The sequence below is a fragment of the Diospyros lotus genome, chromosome 2 (assembly GCF_014633365.1).
Source record: "Diospyros lotus cultivar Yz01 chromosome 2, ASM1463336v1, whole genome shotgun sequence".
NCBI lineage: Eukaryota > Viridiplantae > Streptophyta > Magnoliopsida > Ericales > Ebenaceae > Diospyros > Diospyros lotus.
In genome coordinates, this window is record NC_068339.1 from 26,146,922 (window position 1) to 26,168,315 (window position 21,394).

At 37.9% G+C, this 21,394-nt stretch overlaps 1 protein-coding gene across 3 annotated transcripts in view; it reads right to left on the minus strand.

The window, feature by feature from the left end:
• Window positions 1-12,834: 12,834 nt before the first annotated feature.
• LOC127795814 (uncharacterized GPI-anchored protein At1g61900-like) overlaps window positions 12,835-21,394 on the minus strand; it is a 13,480-nt gene continuing 4,920 nt past the window's right edge. For 2 of the 3 annotated variants that reach the window (XM_052327720.1, XM_052327721.1), the window contains 6 exons: window positions 20,972-21,394; window positions 19,984-20,229; window positions 19,820-19,831; window positions 18,995-19,138; window positions 18,817-18,861; window positions 12,835-13,215 (listed from right to left, as the gene is read on the minus strand). The exon at window positions 20,972-21,394 is cut by the window's right edge and continues 183 nt beyond it. In XM_052327720.1, the coding sequence (XP_052183680.1) occupies window positions 13,145-13,215; window positions 18,817-18,861; window positions 18,995-19,138; window positions 19,820-19,831; window positions 19,984-20,229; window positions 20,972-21,394 (941 nt within the window). In that variant the 3' untranslated portion in view covers window positions 12,835-13,144. The remainder of the gene's footprint in view (window positions 13,216-18,816; window positions 18,862-18,994; window positions 19,139-19,819; window positions 19,832-19,983; window positions 20,230-20,971) is intronic. The other variant, XM_052327722.1, reaches the window with a different exon arrangement.

Here is a 21,394-nt window from a genome sequence, read left to right on the forward strand (position 1 = left end):
CGCTTGTAAGTGCCATCCGCCCCCCGGATGGACCGGTCGCTGGAACCAGTGCCCTGCCGTTGCAATCCCGCCTCTGATCGTCCTCTTTTGGTCAGGAAGTAACATCTGGTGCCCACCATGGGGCTCGGTAAAATTTACCTCCCGATAATTTCACTAGAACCTTTCAAACCAACCTCCTCGTTGCCATACCATGGTGCAAACTAGAAGCGCCCTCTCCCAAGAATCAAATAACGTCGACCATCTCTCGCAAAACCCTGTTGTCATAGAAGTCTTTCTTTAGATGTTCCAACAACTCCAGAATCAAGTTACTGAATTGACTCAAAACCAGCATCGCGACCAACCCAAAGAGCTGGTTGATTGCAATGCAGAAGGCAGTCGTCACCAACACCACCAGGCTACCCACACCACTATTCCCCTACCTTCCGTGCCCTTGTACTCCCTCAGTCACCTATTTTTCGAGTTTATCATGGCCATCCCCTTACCCGACGGCTTTCGCCCTCCTGCACCTTGGAACCTTATGACAACACTACTGACCCTCAGGACCATCTCACCACATTTAACGTCGCCATGCTGATAAGCGAAGGCTCGGACCCGATCATGTGCCGATCCTTTCCTAGCACCCTGAGAAAGTCGGCCATGTTGTGGTTCTCATCCTTGGAGCTGAACTCTATCCACGACTTCTCCGAGCTAGCCACTCACTTCCTCACTCATTTTTCCACTAGCCGAGCCCATCACAGGACATTGGCCAGTCTTATCAACCTGAAGTAAGGCGATCATGAGCTACTACGGGCATTCATGAACAAGTTCTTTTAGGAAGCCCTCCAAATCAAGGATCTCAACCCTACGGTATCCTTACACGCCATTATGCTGGACTAAGAGCAGGCCCCTTCTCCGATTCACTGGCCTAAAAGCCCCCCGCCATCCTAGCTGATTCAGAATGCACGCGACAGGATACATCAACATCGAAGAAGCCTCGGTCGCCAGGCACAACGAAGCTGAGCTAAAAGTACTATCGCAGCCAGCCCCCTAGTCGGGACCTTCTACCAGGCATCAACACAACCACATGAGGGACTCCTACCGAAACCAAGAAAGCTGAGATCACAACAAAGGGCAGAGAAAACCACCATGGGCCCTCGAGCCCAGTTGCACTACAATGCATACACCACCCTCACAACAAGGCATGATCGGATCTTCTGAAAAGTCTACAACGCAAGAGTCATCCCTTTTTCGGATATCAGCGAGCAATGACCCCTTTGCCGCAACACCGACACCGGTAAGCGGTGTGATTACCACCATATGTTTGGACATACGACCGAATAATGCGTCGCCCTAAAGGAGCAAATAGAACGGTTGGTTAGGGAAGGCTATCTCTGTTAATACATTTATAGACCGGACCGAAGGCAATCCCCACAAGGAAACTAGGACAACCCCCAGGAAATCCAGTAATCGAGGTCATTGACACCATCTCTGAAGGCTTCACAGGCGAAGGCGAATCAAGCTTCGCAAGGAAACGACACCTCCGGGTTGTAATGTCAATAGATAACGTCGAGAGGAAACCAAAGAGAATTGCCCGCCACCCCACAATCTACTTCATTGAGGAGGACTTCGAAGGTATCGACAAAAATCTTGATGATCCCATGGTAATCTTAGTCGTCATCGCAAATTTCTTGGTAAAGAAAGTCCTCATGGACCAGGGCAACTTGGCTGACCTGTTATACTTACCAACCCTCAAGAAAATGGGAATCTCCGAAAGGGAGCTAAGACCATTTGACAGAAACCTGATTGGTTTTTCTGGAGAACAAGTATGCATTAGGGGCTACGTCGACTTAAACTTCATTCCAGACAGCTCCCCTCGTTAAAACAATCCGCATCTAATATCTAGTTATTGACTGCTGGACACCATACAACACGTTGCTCAGCTGCCCCTCTCTCAACAACTTAGGCAGAATAGTTTCCACTCCCCATCTAACCATGAAGTTCCCAGAGTCAAACACCAAGGTTGGAGCCATTCACGCTGATCAGAAAGAGGCTAGGCAATGCTACCACTACAGCCTCAGCATTCGAAGCCCCGAGCCCGACAAGGACAATAAGGGAAGCAAAACTCCTAAGAGCAGCAGTCAAGCGACAGGAACAAATAGCCAAGCCCTGCACCCTAGCGTGGACATGGCAGAGTTAGAAAAGCGAAACCGACCAGTAGATGACCATTGTCAACCCATAATAGAACCCCATCTCAAAGGATTGGACCCCCACCCAGAGAAAATCATCTATGGAAAAAATAAATCACTGGATCAGCACCAGCAACCAAGCCCACTACCTAGCTAAACCCAAGAAGAAGCCTTTACCTAGACCGAAAGGTGTAGGGAAGCAAAGGCGCACCATAGCTAAGCAACCATCCTTTCGGGGAGTCACTGTTACAATACGTCTTACTAAATAAAGATAGTTGCTTCTACTTATTACTTGTCGTAGCTTCACAAAGTGCAAAACACAGACTTTCCTTTGGCAGTCCTCAATAACCCTCGGCATACTCTCGTTTTCCCCATCACCCTAAGACAGCCTCAACCAGGATCACCCTGGCCCTACCTGACCAACTAAATACAAGACCAAGTCATCTGCAACCTCAGCTCACCTTGTGCACACGCCGACAAAGACAAATGTTCGAACGAACCACTGGCAAAGCAGACCAAAATAACAAGGTATTCCAAAACTCCAATTTTATCAAGCAAATTCAAATACAGGTGTTAACAGGAATGCCGGACCTCGAGCCTACCTCGGTCCGATCCCAAAGCCTTGCCTTATAACAAACAGGCACTCCAGACCTCGGGCCTACCTCGGTCCGATCCCAAAGTCTTGCCTTCTAACAAACAGGCACGCCGAACCTCGAGCCTACCTCGGTCCGATCCCAAAGTCACGCCTTATATCAGACAAGCACACAAGACCTCGAGCTAGACTTGGTCTTCCTTTAAACTATGCTCGGGACCCAGACAGACATGGTCAGTCTGCCCCGCGTGCACCTCAGGCACATCCCCATCACCGTTCTAGGTGCCTCGAGCCTACCTCAGCCCTATCGAGCCACGTCTTGTATCAGATAGGTGCACAGAACCTCTAGCCAGACTCAATCCTCCTTTAAACCGTGCTCGAGACCCAAATCGACATGGTCAGTCCGCCCCGCACAGATCTCGGCCATAGCCCCATCATTGCTCTAGGCGCCTCGAGCCTATCTCAACGATATCGAGCCACGCCTTGTATCAGACAGGTGCACAAGACCTCGAGTCAGACTCGGTCCTCATTTAAACCGTGCTCAGGACCCAGATCGACATGGTCAGTTCGCCCTACGCGGATCTCAAGAATAACCCCATCATCGCTCTAGGCGCCTCGAGCCTACATCGGCCCTATCGAGCCACCCCTTGTATTAGACAGGCGCATAGGATCTCGAGCCAGACTTGCTCCTCCTTTAAACTATGCTCAGGACCCAGACTGACATGGTCAGTCTGCCTGATACAAACCTCGGGCACAACCTCGTCATCGCTCTAGACGCCTCGAGCCGATCTCGACCTTATCGAGCCACACCTTGTATCAAATAGGCGTACAGGACCATCTCGAGACCCAGATTGATATGGTCGTCAACCCCACGGGGACCTCGGGCACAACCCCGTCATTGCTCTAGGAGCCTCTAGCCTACCTCGGCCCTATCGAGCCACGTCTTGTATCAGACAAGCGCACAGGATCTCGAGCTTACCTCAGTCCAATCACAAAGTTGAGCCTTGTAACAAACAGGCATGTCGGATCTCGAGCCTACCTCGGTTCAATCCCAAAGTCCTGCCTTGTAACAAACAGGCACGCCAAACCTCGAGCCTACCTCTGTTCGACCTCGAAGTTGTACTTTGTAGCAAACAAGCACGCTGGACTTTGAAACTACACCAGTCCGATCCCAGAGTACTTTATATCAAGACACAATCGGAAAAGTTAAAAGATGCTACCACCGAAAAGAGTATACAAGACACAATAAAAAACAAGGTACTCAGAAGACACTTACATTTCATTATGAAATTTAGATCTGATTATAGGCTTCATATCTATAATAATTTTACGTTACACTTGCCTATCACACTACAACCACTACACAGCACAAATGCCTGAAAACACAACTGGAGTAAAGCAAGGCCAAGCAGTAGTCGTTGCAGGGCGTGCTCCTCTGATAATCATCAATAATCGTTTTCCCCATGAGCCGCTTGAGAAAAGATGGAACCCTTTTGTACTGCTTGACATCATTTCCCCAAAGGGTCGGATTCCGCTAGCAAGGCAGCTGCCCCAGAAACAAATTCAAGACGAATTGGCGCCTAGGCGATGCCAACATTCCCTACTTTTAACCTTGGAGCTGGCAGACGATCCCCCACCTCTTGCCTAATAATGCTGACATTAAAGACCCAAGCACTTGAACGCCGGAGCACGATACTTCAACCAGAGGCAAACTCCAAGAAAGCCACATCACCTATTCTAGACACAACATGTCTCACACATCCTAGTACTGCTCTCATCCTAATACGCTTAGCCTCAAACCTCTCGACCCTTGTCGAGCTACTCGGGAAGTGGCGAGGTCACCAACAAAAACACCCCACCCAGATGAAACCCCACCTCTCAGCACGGACAAGCTCCAAAAAATTGCGTCATCAATACGGTCGTATCCCCACCTCTGAAAGCGAAGGGTCACTCCTACCATGACCAATCAACGCCTTCCACATGCTAATAGAGACACCCAATAGACGAAGCGTTTCGCCAAAGTAACATGCCTGAAGCAGCCGAAACATCGCCTCATCTATAACCTCAAATCTCGTGCTACAGGCACAATTCCCCCAAACCTCTACCAAACTCTAGAGTTGGCACCCCAAAAAACATTTTTCCTCCCAATCTCTAAAAAAATTGGGCACCAGCCATGCCACTTAACTCAAGAACCACTACGTCAACACTCAAGCTCCCAGGCTCGGTTGGGAAAATGCATAACATACTAGAAAGAAAACAAAGAAGGCGCCTTGTGAAAAAGAAAATCAATTGGACATTTCATCACGAATGACAAGACAAAAGGCAACAAAGTAGCAAGCTGCAATATCACAAGCCCTGATGAAACCGGGCTATCAAGAAAACGCTAGAAAACCTACGCTACTATAAAAAAAGAAGGTAGTAAATTAGCCCAACTCAGCCAAAGGTTCGGCATCGTCGACAACACCTCCCTCAGCTCAGTCTGCCCCTGAAGTTCCCCTTGAAGTCCCTGTACACGGCTTTTCAGTCGGGTCAACAAGTCAGCCGCCTTCGACCCTCATATATGGCTTGTAAAGCTGCAAGTCTAGGCTTAGGAACAAAGTCCGAACATGGAGAAGAGTTGTCTCATAATTCTCCAGATACTCGTTCATGGCCTCCAACATCTGAGCCTTCCCAGCCTTCGCTATCGATCGGGTGGCCTCAAGCGCTGCTTGCAGATGGATAATCTCCTCCTTCAAATCGCGAAGCGCCGCTCTGGCATCCTTGCATTGGCGGCCGAGATGGCTTATGACCTCACGACAGCGAATTAGAGACACCTCCGACCCCTCTAGCTACTGACTCAAGTCAGCCGTCACCCTGGCCACTCTTTCCCCCGTCTTGCTCTCTACTGCCTCTTGGATGCGTCTTACCTCTTCTCGATGCGATCGCTTGAGAGCAACCACCTCCAATTGGAATTCAAACTCCAGCGCCCGACATTCCTCCAAAACCCCCAGAACCCGATCCTCTACCCAACGATACGCCACCCAACGATCCCCCAAGGCGAAAGGATCGAACACACCCACAGGAGGCTCCCTAGCGGACGACTCAACTCTTATGGCATCCATCGGGCGCTTCCCAACCGACAATCACCCTTCGCAGGCAGCAAGTCCCACCAACGACAAATAGGCATCAGAAGAAGTTGAAAGAATTGGTGTAGAGGTAGAAGACATCGGATTGATGGTTGGAAGGTTGGCGCCTCCTTCATCGTCGTCGCTAATGTTCTCCCTCTGTCCATCAACGATAGCCCTCGACATTTTCCTACTAGAATAGGAGACTGCCTATACCTGTAAGGAATAAGTAGAAAGAAAGACAAGGAAAATAGTGCACATTTGACGAGGAGAAAGAAACAATGAAAAACCCAAAAGAGAGGAGATGCACCTTTTATACTGCTTCACACGTCGCGTCCATAAAGAAAGAAAAATGCCATCAGGCGCTTGGTAAGCACTAGAGGCATGCCACCTGTCACGCTCCCGGCACACATACAGATCTTTCGAGGGAAATCATAAGCACTGTGCATACCTACGACAGTGCGCCTTCTTAGCATAACACTCCATACCCTGAAGTCCCACATGACATATGCATCGGGGGGGCTTCCTCCTCCACTAGAGTCAATCCCCACCTTACAAGGACGGAGAGGCCGCTATAGCCAGAGCACCTACCCTCCAAAAGCATACTCAAAACCTCATTGAGGGGAGCGTGATCTTTTCCTCTCAAGTTTAGATAACATATGCGAACAAGGACTCGGCTATACCCCAAACACGTCCCAACAATAACACGAGACCTAGCCAACGCGAACTCACCGTAGCCAACCGCCCTCTGCACTCGAATGTCACCCAAATAGCACCCTTATCTCCTAGGTTTAATGCCTCGAATCCTGAAGCCACGAGCATTACAGGTCAGCACACGAAGAAAATCACCTTGCTTTCAAGGTCAGGCCAACCTCGAACGACTCTAGGGCCACCATTTAAGCAAAGCCAAAGTTAGCTCGGCCGACTGCCTCGATCACGTTTTAACCCAACTTTCCAAAACTAGCACATGCAGCAAAAAATTGCCCAGGCCTCCATTTTCTAGCTCGAATGCTCGCTACTCGAGCATCTGACCTAAGGGGCTGTGGACCGTCCGAGCCCAATCTCGACCTTCTCCTTTATTCCCTTGTAGTTTTCTTATTAACCAAGAACCCCCATTTGATATCATTTTTCAATTAAAAAATTAGATATACATGTCAAAAAAAGAAAATAATCATAATACCCTAATTAATCTTAAATAATTACAAATAATTATATTATTATACATCAATTCAAAATAAGAAAATGCCAAACTTACCGTAAAGTGGAGGAAAGTGGTGTCATTTCATGATTTGACAAAAAAAAAATTAAAAAAAAAAGTGAGAAAATATAATCAATAACCCTAAACCCTAATTAATTAGTCTCTAAATCGTCAAAGAAATGTAAAATTCAAGCAATTCATAAATTAAGTGAAATTCAATTCAATTTTGAATCACATAAGTAAATTAGTATCCAATTTATCTTTGAATTGTGGAACCAAAATAATTTCCAACTTTTAAAATTATAAACACGAATATAGTGTGAAAATTCAATTGAAACATGGATTTATTGAAAAAGAAAAAAGAAAATTTAAAGAATTGTGTGTTTGAAAATTCAATCAAAAATCATATTTACTAAAGAAAATTAATTCTTTGGGAATTACTTTGTATCCACGATTTAAACATAAATTAGGGACTAATTTACTTCTGTGATTCAAACATGAATTGGATTTTAATTAGGTCATGAACTAATTGGCTTTTGTGTGTTTTTTTTTTTTAGATAAATTGGTTTGATTAGGAACTTATTAGGATTAGTGGTTACATTTCTACTTTCTTTTTTTCATTTTTTCTCTCAAAATTCATAAATTGGTGGCACTTTCCTCCATTTAAAGGTAAATTTGATATTTTTACTTTTAGTTAATTTGCAATAAGAGAATTGTGTGTAATTATTTGAGATTAATTAGGGCAATGTGGTCATTTTCTTTTTGATATATAAAATCTAATATGTCAAAGAGAATTCTCGATAAAAAAAATACAAAAGAATTAATAATACAAATTATAAATCTTGAAAATATTTAATTGTTAGATCACCTTTGTTTGTATGGCACCGTACACCCAAGAAGAGGGTGAATCGGGTGTTTTAAAAATCTATCTTAAATAGGGTTTTTCTAAAAAAAGTGAGTAAAAGGAATGTTGAAAATTGTGTAAATAAAGTGTAATATAATGAAAAGTTTTGAGAAAATATAAAAGCACAAAAAACAAGAAATTTTTAGAGTGGTTCGGCTATCTCCAGCCTACATCCATTACTCTAACTCCTCATTAGATATTTCCAAATTTACTAATTCAAAAACGAAGACCGCAAATCACAATCCAATACAATCTACTACCCGCCTAAAAAACTTTTTACAAAAAAAAATAATTAAAAATATATAATTAAACACAAGAATCTCAACATGAAATCTTGTTACAATAAAGGTGAAATAAAATTTAAAAAATAATAGAAAAAGACTTAAATGAGAAAAGATTGAAATAATTAAACTAAAAAAAAAATTGAAAATATAATCTCTTAGATGAGAAAGCCCGTTCTTTCAACCACTCTTATGATCTTCAACATGGCTGGTATTTATATTCTTGAATGTCCCTTGCAAAACTATAGTCGTTGGAGATCAAAATAGCAAAGTGTTGTTGTCAAAAATACAACAATTATAATTTATAATGTAGGAATGCTAGAGTCGCGGTAGAGCGAGGCAAACAGTTGTTAGATGTCTGTTGTTGGAAGTGTGCGTCAGGTAGCTCTAGTCTCCGATTAGTTGATTGAGGTCTAGAATAAGCCATCAAGGGTATTTTCAGTACTGAATTAATTCATCTAGGAGTAGCCTCTCCTGTGTTCGGGGCATAACTACACTCACAAGAACAAGTTAGAAGGCATGCGGGGATTCCTCACCCGCGTATGCCTTCCGATACTTAAATCAGTACGGGAAGAAAAATAATGTAATAAATAAAATAGATGATTAACAAATATTAATGTGTACTCTTCTTGACAAAGAGGGTCTAATCATGTCAAGAGCACTCAGGTGGGCTTAAGAAGAATCCCCCCAGAGGGCTGAACTGCCTAATGAGTCCTCCAAAAGAAGGTGGGCCTTACGGCAAGCTACAAGAGCAAATTCTTGGCCTCTACGAAGCCTAGCCGGATGAAGATCCGGATTGACAGGATATTTCTAGATATTCTTTATTACTCTAAATTTGACATATCTTTGAGATGAGATCTTGATTGTATACGGTGAGGATAAATTTCTTCAAGAGGGGTCGCAATATGATTAATTAACTCTTCTCCACTTAATTAATTGTTTGTATCATATATAATTAATTAATTATATTAATATTTTTACATATATTAAATGGAAAGGACAATTGGAGAGAGCGTGGACCAAGTCAAAACGTGGCCCATGGGCACTTGCGTGTGGAGCTAATCTTATACATATTTTATATTTAATTAATCATACTCATTGTATATATATACTAAATACAATGAGTATGGCACAACACAAAGAATCAATCTACAAAAAACTAATCATTAGTAAATTCCTAATAGAAATGGTTGATAGTTTCATAATGCTGCATGCAGTAAATAGTTTATTTCAAAATATTAAAAGATTAGTTGACAGCTTTTCTAAGAATCAAAATTAGTTAAATATCGTTTTCTCTTTAAACATTGATCGAGAATGTGCCTATTAAATCAGATGACTTGTTTTAAGAATTACCCAACAGTTCTAAATAATCAGTCAGCAATTTTAAAGAAAAATTCAATAGTTTAGAAAATTAGTCGACGGTTATAAATTATAGGTAGGCAATTTTTCACTAATTCGATGTTTAATTGATTTTTTTTTTTTTTACATTTTCAAGCTACTTTATTCGTCTTTTAAATCTCTAACAATATTTTAGAATTTACAAGATTTCATAGATTTAAAAGACAAGTTTTAAATCCATTTTCAAGAATTATTTAAAATCAAAAGCTTAAAGTCATACATCATCAAAATTTTTAAATTCAATATTATCAACGCATCATTAAAATATGTTCCAAGTCATACATCATCAAAACATCATGAAAATTAAGTTAACAATGGATTCAATGATTAGTTGATATTTTTCACATATTCGAGTTACTCTCTTTTCCTTTTTAAAACTTGATTATATTTTCAAATGCATCAGACCTGAAAAGACAATTTTAGGACATTTTTAAAAGTTATTTAAAGTAATTTTGAGTTTAAAATCTTAAGCTGCGTTTTCTTTACTTTTTAATTTTCAATTTTGAGTTTTGAATAAATTTTCAGTTTTCTGTTTTGATAGTCTGTTTTTAGAAAATTGATAACGTGTTCTCTTTGTCATTTTGAAAAATTATTTCTCAAAACAGAAAATTAGAAAACGCGTTCTCTTTGGAATTTTGAAAATAAGTTTTTAATAATATTTTATTCACTAAATTTGATTATTTAGTAAATTAGAAATATTTAATGTTAATTTATTATTAAAAACATATATACATTTTAAAATTAATAAATTTTGTAATATTTTTTCTCATTATAATAATAAAATATAAATAAATAAATAAATGTATTTTGAGTTTAGAATTTGATTTAAATGAAAACACTCAAAATAATTTTTTGTTGTTTTGAGTTTTTTTTACAATTTTTTTTTATTTTCAAAAATATATTTTTAAAAATAGTAAAGAAAAGGCATTTTCATTATTTTAAAAAATCGAAAACTAAAAATGACTTGAAAACAGTAAAGAGGACTTGAAAACAGTAAAGAGAACGCAACTTTAAAGACCGAAACATTTACTTAAACAACACTTATTAAAGTTTTATATAAAGATACTTATCATCAAAATCATGTCAAAATCAAACCAACTTTAATAAATGTTAGCTTTCGAATTAAAAATGAAAAGAAGAACACAATAAATGGTAGCAAAAAAGTTTGGTTGGATTTTGATATGAATGGGATCCCATGATGGACCGCAAACCATACATAATGCAAGTTCCATTGTCATTTTGCAGACTCTGCGTGATGGAGACCTAAGCAAATGATGACCACAATGCCATCTTCATTAATTTGATTCAAAAGGGATTTGAAAGATTCCTTGTTTTTTTTTAATCTAACTCAAAAAAATCATCCGTCAAGCCTACAACTGTCGAGTCTTATAAATATTAAAGATAAGACTGAATATTCTGTCTCGCCCAACTTATTTAAAAAATAAAAACCCTACAAATAAATCTAACTCATCTTACTCAATACATATCACTTGCCAAATCTCCTTATTGACTTTAGCGTTAAAGACTACTTCGGGAGATCCAACTTCATCCCTTCTTATGGTTACCAAGGATCTCACAATTTTTACACAAACAAAACTTACTTTGGATAATTGGTCACATACTTTAATAATTATGTATATCTAGTTATGAAACATACTTTGATACACAATCATAATGATCTAATTACATCATCTTATAAACTATTGATAGGGCCGATCAACAATACTAAAGAGAGCCTACTTATAGACAACAACCCTTATGATATTACGTTTCGCTATTCATGTTTAGATTGAATTCTACTTGAGACTCGTATTTCTATCAAATTTAAAATTAAAGAGTTATCTAATAATCTTTCTAACAAAATTAAACTATTCTCTATATAAAATAGGGACTCTATACCTAATCCTTGACCAATAAGAATGAACCTTGCCATAATAACCTAGGAGATTTTCAAACCCAGAGTGACATAATGCACACTGATTGGTCTAAATAAATATTAAAAATTATTATAAAATACACAAATTTACTAAAAATCTAAAACATTATACTATCCACAGTATCTTGAAATATTTTCCAACAAAAATTATATGACCCCAGGGCTGTGCTCCAATGGAGGATTCTTGGTGTCGTACCCACTGTGACAACACAACATTGCCATCTACTAGATGTGTTTTTGGATCGGTTATGTGATATAATCATAACCAATTTAATTTCTTCGCTTATGAAATTTTCATATCCAATCCAACCATTGTTAATAACCACCCAAACCAACCATTCTTGGTTCGGTTCGGTTTGGGCGGTTATTTGTCGATTTTATGCTATTGAGTTAATTTTTTTTAAATTAAATAAATTTTAATCTAAAATGTCAATCAATTTAAATTTAATGAACTTAAATCAACTATAAATAATATTAAACATTTAACAATCAATATATATATATATATATACACAACATACAATAATAATTATAAGTCTTAACTACAAATTTGAAATTAAACATTCAACCAAACTAACAACTAACTAACAAAATACAAACTTACAAATCCAAATTATAAGTCTAATCAAACCAACAAACAACAAAGTTACAAATCAAAATTATAAGTTCAAATCAAACCGATAAACAAAAAACAACTAACAAAAAATCGAAATATATATTTACAACTTAAACGAGATAGTTTTGCATGTATGTATGTATGTAATCAGTTCAAATCAATTTGGTTAGCCGGTTTAGAAGACCGTAACGGTTAACCAATTAGGTTATTTTTTCTAATCAAACATATTTCAAATCCACATTTTTGGTTTGAGTTGGCTTAGTAAATATCCCTGCCATCTACAGTAACAATGGTATGGTTAATTTTTTGAAAAATTATACACTGAAGTTGCAAAAAAAACAAAGATAAACTAGGACGCTTTTTTTACCCTTGCATTAGCAGGTAGCTTTGTGCATTGAAAATATTTTTTTTGCTATACAATAAAATGTTAAAGTCTTAATTGTTTTTATTACACAAATTCTAACTCGTTATTTGACTAAAATTCATAATATTTGATATGATAAATTTACATTAATTGTCAACTACTTACTCCTTTGTCAGTAGAAGTGATTTGCATTTTTTTGGCATTTCCGAAAGGAAAAAGAAGAAGAAATATTTGTCCATACCAACTGAAAAAGCCCTCCAGATAGAACATCAAAGATGCAAAGAGAAACAGAAATTAGTCATGAATTAAGGGGAGGATTATCCTTACAACACAGCTACCCATTCTGGATTTACATGGCAATTTCATAGATTTTCTTAAAGCTGCTATACAGATTTTATTGTAGGAAGCTTGCATGAATGATGAATAGAGGGTGATGATGAGCTCAAACTTAGATTTACCTTGGTCTGTAACTCTGTTGGATTGAAGGGGGTGAGAGCTTCCTTCATCTAACTTCAACTAATTCTTACTTGTTCTTCTGCAAGGCCTGAGAAACTCAAGTTCCGTCAATTTTTGTCTCAACTGGAATTTACAGGACAACCATGAGAGCTGCCGCCACCGCAAAGAGCAGCCAAGCCCGCGAATCTGCATCGTAGAGACCTGCAGAAGAGCACAAGAGTTTTGAGATTGTAGGAGGAGGAGGAGGAAAAGAATAAGAAGAAATGGAAAAGATGAGCGCACTAAGTTCAACAGAAATCCTTGGACTTTCCTCTCAAATTGGGAAGAAAAATTATCATGAAAGAAGTTCCAAACAGTTTTGCCACTCATCGGGTTGTTCTAAATTCACTGAATGCTATAAAATTTGGAAGACCTATAATAGGAGTAAATTCAGTAGAATGAAGGGCTGGGAGAGAATGAAGAAAGTCAAGGAAACAGGAGAACAGTGTACATCATGGGCTAACTTTCCATTGGTAACCAAAAGTATACTCGACTATCCCGTCACCAATCACTGCCAACAGTTCACAGCTCACAGCTCATATCTATGTCGCGTTGATACATTTCGGGCTGAATGATGAATCAGTTCAGGTAGAGATCATCTATACTCCCTATTATGGTATGTGCTAAAACAAGTTTCATAATCTTGGAAATATTTTCTAGACTTTCACGTGTCAATTCAAGTGGAAAGAGCAATTTGATTCCTTTGGAAGTTATAACACAACATCATGAACATGAATGACTTGAGGAACAGCTAAGAGGATTATGAATTATTTATCAGTAAATAAGATGTAATTGCAATTCAACTTACTTCCCACAAAATCATTGTCACTCATGGGACCAACATGTTTAGTAATAGCAAAAAGGAGAAGAAGTGCACAAAATGGTAATTTTCTCATCTTTTCTTCTGTTATTATGTACCTTTAAGTCAAACAAACATGTTCCTCATTTTGTACCATATTAAAATAATGTTAGCCTAAACTTGAAATTGTAGATACAGTTGAGCAAGGGAAGCAAAGAGGTGAACTTCACAGTGGTTGGCTAAGCACAAAGCATAACCCAACTGATTTACCCTCCCGGTCTCACTGTTCACATCTCATCAACATCCAGATGGAGATCACGGATGCCTCTACCATCGATGTGCTGTTTAACGGATGTAAATTTAAGATCTGCTCTGGATGACAGGTTTATTGCATGCAGCTTGCAGCAATTTGTGTCCAATTTAAGTTCCCGTAGCCACAGTGTAGAACTCCAAACATCATGATATTTAATCTTTCATTTCTTCTTGTTGCTTATCAGTTCATTAAAAATGGTTAGGAGCAAGCAGTCACTCATCATCAAATACCAACTTTCAGCAATCCATATCTATCCGCATTTCATAGAAGGTTCTGCCCCTCTTAATTGTTATGTGGTTGACTAAATTTGCCAAGATAGCGACTCACTCAAAACCTTACTTCTTAGGTTCTCATGTCAATGAATCTAGAGGAGAATTTTCGTGAGCCAGTCTTCAGGAACTTTCTAATCCAAGTATCTGAGACCCCTCTTCTGGTAATGTTAAATAATAAGGTAACAAAAATATTGGTTAATTTCCACACAAGTTTCAATGTTATTTAAAAGAGTAAATTGCACCCAGACCTTCTGTGGTTTTGGTCATTTGCAAAAGGACCCCTTGTGCTTTACTTTTGTCCCTAGAGCTCCAAATGGTTTACCTTCGTTGCTTGGATACCCCCTCCATTAGTTTTAAGTACAAGCGATTTTAATTAACATAAAATTAAGTTAAATTTTATTTAATTTTCTCCTAATCTCTCTAATTATAAAAATAGAAAAAGGAAAATGCAGCAGCAGTTGCCCAAGGCAAGGGCTGCTGCAGCCAACCACTGACCGGGAGGGGGGGGGCGGGGGCGGGGGGGAGCGCCAGTTTCTGGATCTGCTTCGATGACTAGTTGGCGCTTCCTGCAACCTTTGTCACCATACAACAGTGACAACGGCAGATGCTGCTGTAGATTATTAGCATATGTACAATAAGGTTTGGAGATTGATTATTTTTTTTTTCTTGGGGATGGGTTATCTCTAAAATCAGATCTAACAGATCTTGCACTGTGGCAAAGAAAAAGATAGCCGGACAACACAAAGAGATCAAATTGATATCAAAGGCATGCATGAAAGGGAAAGCATACGGGTTGATATAGGTGCCCGCATCGAATCTAGCATAAAATCAAGGGTGAATTATGGGACAAATATTGCTAGTATGCTCCAAGGTACATTCAGCTTGACATGTTTGGTGGGAAGCTTTTTGGTACTATACAAGGGTCTTGCACAAAATATGGCCATAGATGGAATTTATTGAGCTGACCCCACCTAGTGGGGTTAAGGCTTCATATGTTGTTTTATAATCCAGGGAACACCTAGTGTAAAATAAGATAAATAAAAAGTTTTAACATATTTTTCTCAAAACTCTGAAGGAGACCAATTCTATCAAAGCTGATTTCTACTGGTTGTGGAAGCAAGAATAAAAGGTAGCATTAGAGAAATGGAGTTAAAGAAATGAAGACTTGATGAAACCAGAAGCAACACAAAAGGAAAATTTCCAGAACGTGGTGGCTAGCTAATACCAAAGAAGCATATAGTATACAAGTCTGCTGACAGTAACACCCTTATTGTGATCTAGCAACTAGTACCAAATCAGCCTGGGTAAACTATCACCCAATTCAGTTTCATTTTGCATGTTTTACGTGTTGTGAGTCTTGTGACGTGCATAGTCTGGGAATAGCATCCAATAGATTCTGAGCCAAGTTGATGGATTAATCTTTATGATCATCCAAGATTTTTAACCACTCAAACAACAGGATTTTTCTTAGGGAAAATGAAGCCAGTGTAGTTCATTCACAAAATTTATCATGGTTATCTGCAATCCATAATTCTTGAGTAACCGCCTAAAATTCTTCTCAGTCTATGATTAAATCCTAAAATTGTGATATATGTTTAACAGATATATGTTTAAGGGAGCCACTCCATTATGATTCATTTGCATTTTCTAAAACTTAAATTTTTAACACAAAAGCTTTTGAAAATCAGAATCTACACCACAACTTAACAGAAAAGACAAGGAAAGAGATATCCAGAAGCTGACTAAAGCAAGAGAAAGAAAAATAATGGACTTGTGTCAAATCAAATACATAAAAGACAGAGACCAAAATGTACTAGTTAATAAAGGGGTGATTTAGGACACAGAGAAGGAGAATTCTCCAATGTGGAGAAAAAAATATTACATCAGGCCACCTTGGTAATTGTGAAGGAGATATGAATTATTTTTGCCATAGATGTACTTGCCAAAAAGAAGTGAATTAGTCCATGAAAAAGATGAAGAATGACAAAGCAATTGGACCAGATAATATCTCAATAAAAGCATAAAAAGGCATTTTATGGTTAATCAAACCACTTAACTTGATCCTTAAATCAAAAACTGTCTCATAGGTGGAGACAGTACTCATAGCCCATTTACAAAAACAAAGAAGAAGTTCAGAGCACAGTTATAATTTCCATCCCATACCAGATAGTCGGGACTACACACACCATACTGGAAACAAATTGGTGGGGAGAAAAATGAAAATTCTGTTCTGATTAAGCATTGATCAGTATCAGTAGTATTGACATGTCATCAGTACCAAAAAGAACTTGTAAGAAAAGGCAAAATGATCTGATGCACTAGGAAAGATAACTTTCCCAGGCTCTATATCCCAAGGACTAGATTTTTAGTCTTGGAAAGGTAGAAGGAGCTTTTCCAAAGCTGTACGTTCCAGGGAAAGCTAGCTTTCTAACTAAGGGAAAGATAGATGCTAGCCCGGGAAACCTAGTTCCCAGGCCCTGCAATCATCTTATTTTATTTTATATTTTGTGTTTTTGTAAAATTTCATAAGTACTTAATATTCAAATATGAAATTCAACTTCACAGCAACATTTCCATTAAACCAAAATTAGGGTTAACATAGTGTGTTCATCCCTACTTTGTCATAATCATTTTAAATGCCTTGTAGTGTTATGTTAAATTATATCTTGAGGACATACTCTTAACGCTATTTTGTATATCCTTCTACAATGCTATTTTGTATAAATTTTTATGATATATACTATTAATTCATTATAAGGATGTATTAAAAATGGTATCGAATTTCATCCTATGCCAGTATCATACCATACCAATGAAAATCCAATAGTGTGACAGTATGATATTAACATTTACTACAGAAAGAACAAGCTAATGAGCCATAATTGAAAAATCAATTTGGTTTCATTAGTAGATCAAAAATGGAAGCTATTTACTTTTTGAGAGGTTTGAGAGAAAGATATAGAGATAAACAAAAAGATTTGCGTATGATTTTTATATACTTGAAAAGCCTACAACAAAATCCTAGAAAAGTTTTGTGTATAGTTTTAGAGAAAAAAGAGACCATATTGCTTATATATATAGGTTATTAAAGACAAATATCATAGAACAAAATTTTGCATTTGAAGTCTCAATTAAAATTAGATTACATCAAGGATAACCCTTACTACTTTGCTGTAGCATGGATGGACTCATTAAGCACATCCAAGAAAAAGTGCCTTAGTGTGCATTATTTACAAATGACATTGTTTTAGTGAGTGAAATAAAATAAGGAATGAATACTAAACTCAAGTTATGGAGAAGCAACTTAAAATCCAAAAGGCTTCAAATTGAGCAAATCAAAAATCAAATACGTAGATGCAAGTCTAAACAACAAATGTCAAGCCTTTATAGCCTATGGCCATATCTTCTGTTAGGCCCTTTTAACTCATAATACTTAAGAGTCTCCCACGAAGTTTTTCTTAGTCTTTCTCTATCTCTTTTGCTAAAGTAAAGACTTATTCTATCCCATACACTCCCCCCACAAGAGCCTCTATTAGTCTTTTTTTCACATGACTAACCTCATTTCTAATTTTATCTTTTCTTGTATGGCTACACATTCATTGTAACATCCACATCTTTGTTATGCACATCTATCTGCACGTGTTGGTACTTTATCATCCAACATTCTATTCCATATAACAACATTGATCTTATAGTCATCTCATAAAATTTTATATTTAACTTTAACGAAATCTTACTATCACATGGAACACCAAATGCACTTTCTCATTTTAACCATCATGCCTTAATATAGGTAACATCCCCATAAATTTCTACATCTTTTTGGATGATTGATCCAAGATGTTTGAATTGATGCCTTCTTTAGATGAATTTATCTTCAAGTTTCACCATATCATCGATACTTATATTTTTACTAACTTATATTCCATGTATTTGGTTTTCAATTTGCTGAACTTAAAATCGCTAATAATAATGGGAATCGTGTTGTGCTGAGACATGAAAATCAAGTTATTTTAAGAAAAGATTAGTACAAATATCTCGGATCAAAAAACATGTAATTGTGAGGAGAATAGATGGAACAAAAGATGCTTGTAATAAGAAAGACAGAGGGAGCCAAAAGAAACTTGGTGGAGAACTTTTACATAAGATGTAGGGTGGATAGAGATAATTGGCGAGCTAAAATCCATGTAGCCAGCTTGGAATTAAAGCTTGGTATTGTTTAAGTAAAATGTATCAATAACCAAGAAAGGTACAATCACTGAATGAAGTTAACAGCTGCAATCCATCAAGCATGCCACAAATATCCATAACCAAAGATGGAGCAACAAAGAAAAACATGCATAAATGGTGGAACATGATAAACTAACTGGCATGCTTACCACTTTGCCCAGATGCTGCAGCAGGAAGTGCAGGCAATTTGATTGCTGCAATGCCAAGAATATCAGATATAAATTAGTAAGAGGATCACAGAGGATTGCAGATATCGCTTTTAATTATACAAGGGAAATGGATTTGGATGGCTCCATGTAGATGAATAAATGCTACAGGTGCACATACTTTTATTGCATGAAGAAGCTGGTATCTGTGAAGTAGAGGGCCAAGGAGCAGGAATGTTGTCATTCAAATCACAAAGGAAGCTGATTCCTGAATATCTGTCAAATGTTGCATCGGACGGCAAACTTGGCAAAAGGCATCCAGATTCTATTCCAAAAATAGGCAAGGCAAGTCAGATACTATGTATCGTATAATATTGAGTTACAGATAGTACAAAATAAGGAGTAAGTTCAAGCAAATTATCATGCAGAAAATAATATATGGATATGTATATGCTGATAGATTTCCAAGTATTTTATGGTCCTCCCATGAAAAATACACATGCATACACAAAAGAAAAAACATGTTTCTATCATCTAACTTATTTGGTTTCTATCTTAGACGAAGAAGCAACATATAAAGAGGAAAAGAGAGCTCATTTTTGTCATCTCTATTAGTTTCCTTGTTAGCAAAGTAAACTGGAGAGGATGGGGATAGGGCTCACAAAATCTTTTTGGATAGTACTCTCTCACTAAATTACATTCCTTAGTATAAGCAAATAAAGAAAGGCCTCGTAGGCAGCCCATTTGTGACACTGAAGATTGAGGATTATCTACACGTACTTAAGAACACAAAGATCATATTGGTGGAAAAACCAGCTGAGGAGTTAAATATCATTCACAAATACAAAACAGGACACAAGAAAGCAAAAAAAAAAAAATTGGCAAAAAAGCCATTCACAAAATTAGCAGCTATATGCAAGTCTTGCAGGAGATGATTTGAGAAACCAACCTCATGAATGTAAGAAGTTATTGAGCAGAAATTTACAGAAATAAGTATGTAATTTACCTTGAATTCCAGCTGTGGCATCAAATTGTAGAATCACCATTTACACCAACGTCAACAATGACATGCAAATCACACGTCAATGTCAAGTCCATTTCAAAACAATCAAAGGATTTTCCTCCTTTGCCCATCAAAGCAATATTATGGAAAAGAAGAATAAAACTAACCTTGAAGTGAAAAATCCTTCAGGCTAATGTGACAGATGTTATAGACATTTTCAGTAATATTTGCTTTCTGTAGTTTCATGCCAAGAAATGCAGCACAATTTAAAGCTTGTAAGTTTGTCGTAAAACTCTGTTTTTGCAAGTGAGAAACATAGCTCTCCATTGCATTGCAACAAGCTGTCTGGTTCCTCATGCTATCTCCACAGCTCTTGGTTACATGACTCATGCTGGGAAAAACCAAAGGGCAAACTGAAGCAGAAGGAAAAAGAGATCAAAAAATGAAATAATATTAAATAAAAGTTAGACCAGGTTAAGATATTTTGATACCTCTAGAAAAACAACAGTTGTATACTGTAAGCTAACATAATTTTCTGTGTCGGGGGAAAAAATACTTCCTTCATGAAAAGTTAAGAAACTCCCAAGTGCTGAAGATCTCCTTTCCAGTCAGTACAATTGCTAATTCTGGAACTTGTAATAAATGATTAATTTTGATTCTTACAAATTTCAATGGTGAAATATTTTTGGGTACTGAATGGTTTTTGTATCTAACTCTTGCAAAGGATATCACTATTCATGGCAGATGAACAATCCTATACTGTAACATCTCAGGTCTTCACCAAAAAATGCTAGCTAAAGGTGACTATGGGGTTAATGGGACCAAGCAATATATAAACCCAGTGCCTCCCCAATATACTGTCAATGTTGGATTAGGTATGTGACAAACTCACCTCCTTTAATTCCTAGATTCCTCGCCAGAGTAGAAATCTCATATCTTAATATGACTTAACTCAAATGCTTCCCTGACCAACTCAGTAGTGGTCCTGGGTTCACTTTGATACTAGATGTAACTCCATGGTCCTTTCCTAAAAGCACTAACTAAAGATAACTATTGGCTCTATGGAACCAAGTAATATATCCAAAACATTCCCCAATACACTATCAAGTCTCTGCTACCATTGAACAAATAGATTGTATTTCATACGAAACTCACCTTTGTTGACTTTGCAATTGGATAGACCTCTAAGAATGTCCTTTGCATGATAAGGATCAAGTTTACGTGCCAACCATCTGTGTACTATAACTTTACAGTGATTAATTCTAGTTGACTGGTCAGAAACGGTGCGAGACCCATCCATGCCCAAAAGACCATAGGCTTTTAACGCAAGCTTTTCAGCAGATTCTGATATAGCATTCTGACAAATTTCATTACAGCATTCATTCACAGGATCAATCTTTTTACAGGCGTCAAGGAGCTCTGTAACATTCACTGTGCTCTCAAAGTCATAAACATCTTTGACTGGGCAAGAACCTGCAGTGAGGTTTGAAGAATGCAGTGAGCATATTTGTTGCAGACTATCACTAGCACCCTGACCAACCAGAATCTGCTCAATATCTGATAGGCAATGGTTTGCTA